This window comes from Atta colombica, unplaced genomic scaffold (assembly GCF_001594045.1).
Source record: "Atta colombica isolate Treedump-2 unplaced genomic scaffold, Acol1.0 scaffold140, whole genome shotgun sequence".
NCBI lineage: Eukaryota > Metazoa > Arthropoda > Insecta > Hymenoptera > Formicidae > Atta > Atta colombica.
The window spans coordinates 46,297-47,421 of record NW_017259229.1 but is presented as its reverse complement, the minus strand read 5'-3'; the positions used below and the strand labels follow the sequence as shown (position 1 = coordinate 47,421).

General features: G+C 30.6%; 1 protein-coding gene across 1 annotated transcript in view; it reads right to left on the bottom strand.

Moving 5' to 3' along the window:
• LOC108684795 overlaps window positions 1-1,125 on the bottom strand; it is a 15,770-nt gene that overhangs the window by 5,067 nt on the left and 9,578 nt on the right. The window contains 1 exon segment of the mRNA XM_018189280.1: window positions 267-605. Coding sequence (XP_018044769.1) covers window positions 267-605 — 339 coding nt within the window.

Genomic DNA, 1,125 nt, shown 5'->3' with positions numbered 1-1,125 from the left:
ATAAATTATAAAAAATATTAATTAGTAATACATATATCCACAAACTTGAATTCTATAAATACTGTTTTTACTAAAAATATAATAATTATTAGAAAATTGGAGAAGAAGAGATATTTCTTTCTAATTATGATTTCCAAAATTAAGGAACGAATCTTGAATGATAAGCTGGCTAATTCTTTGTATATTTTCATTTCTAGTAAACTATTTTAAAAACGAATAATTTTGATGTATCCCTTTTTTTAAATTTCTGATAGAATGATTCTTACTTAAGGATTTCTACGTCTGCTTTTATAGCATCCCGACATGTTGACAAAATATGCCTCTTCAGCGTCACTTTCGTATTGTTCCATTCTGCAGAAACCAACTCGAGACATTTGTTCTCCGTGCCTGCAATACATCCAATCTCGAATATTTCAGCAGCACGTATGTGTGGCACACCTGGGATAAAGTGTCCGTGTATTTCTAGCTTTCGATTGACTTTTAGAGCGGATTGCTCAGTGTTCTGCTCTTTGGATAAATAGACAACCCAATCCGGATCAGTAATCTCTCCGTTAGATGTTTGACAATGATTCGCAAACTGTTGTAATAAATTTCGGCAATATTCACTGCAAGGAAACTTAGGATTAGTCTACTAATTTTATCAGATGCAAATAGATTTAGCTTTAGCTATATCACTAAAAAAATGCCACTTTTGTATGGATCATCTTTTTGTTTTTTTTTTCACATGAAGAGACAAGAAAGACAAATAAGGACTAGTTTCTTTGTTTATCTTCCGATAAATTGTGTAGTAAATCTACTGGATAAAAGAGTAAAAGAGTTAGAGCATAAAAGAATATAAGAGAGCAAGACAGTGAGTTGAAGTTTACCGTGGAAGTTTAAAGGTGGAGCAATTCTAAATTGTGTAAAAGTTCAACTAAAAAGAATAAATTTATAAAATAAAATTATATTGTCACTTTAAAATTTATTCGCTCGCGGAGATAACTTTTACACGACTTAGCAAAAATTATGAGTTATACTGAAAACATTATTCATAATTACTTTACACGAATTACAATACGAGAGGAACGAAGCAATATTTCAATGAAGAGAAAAAAGTAGACATGATTACTCGCACCAAATTATTCG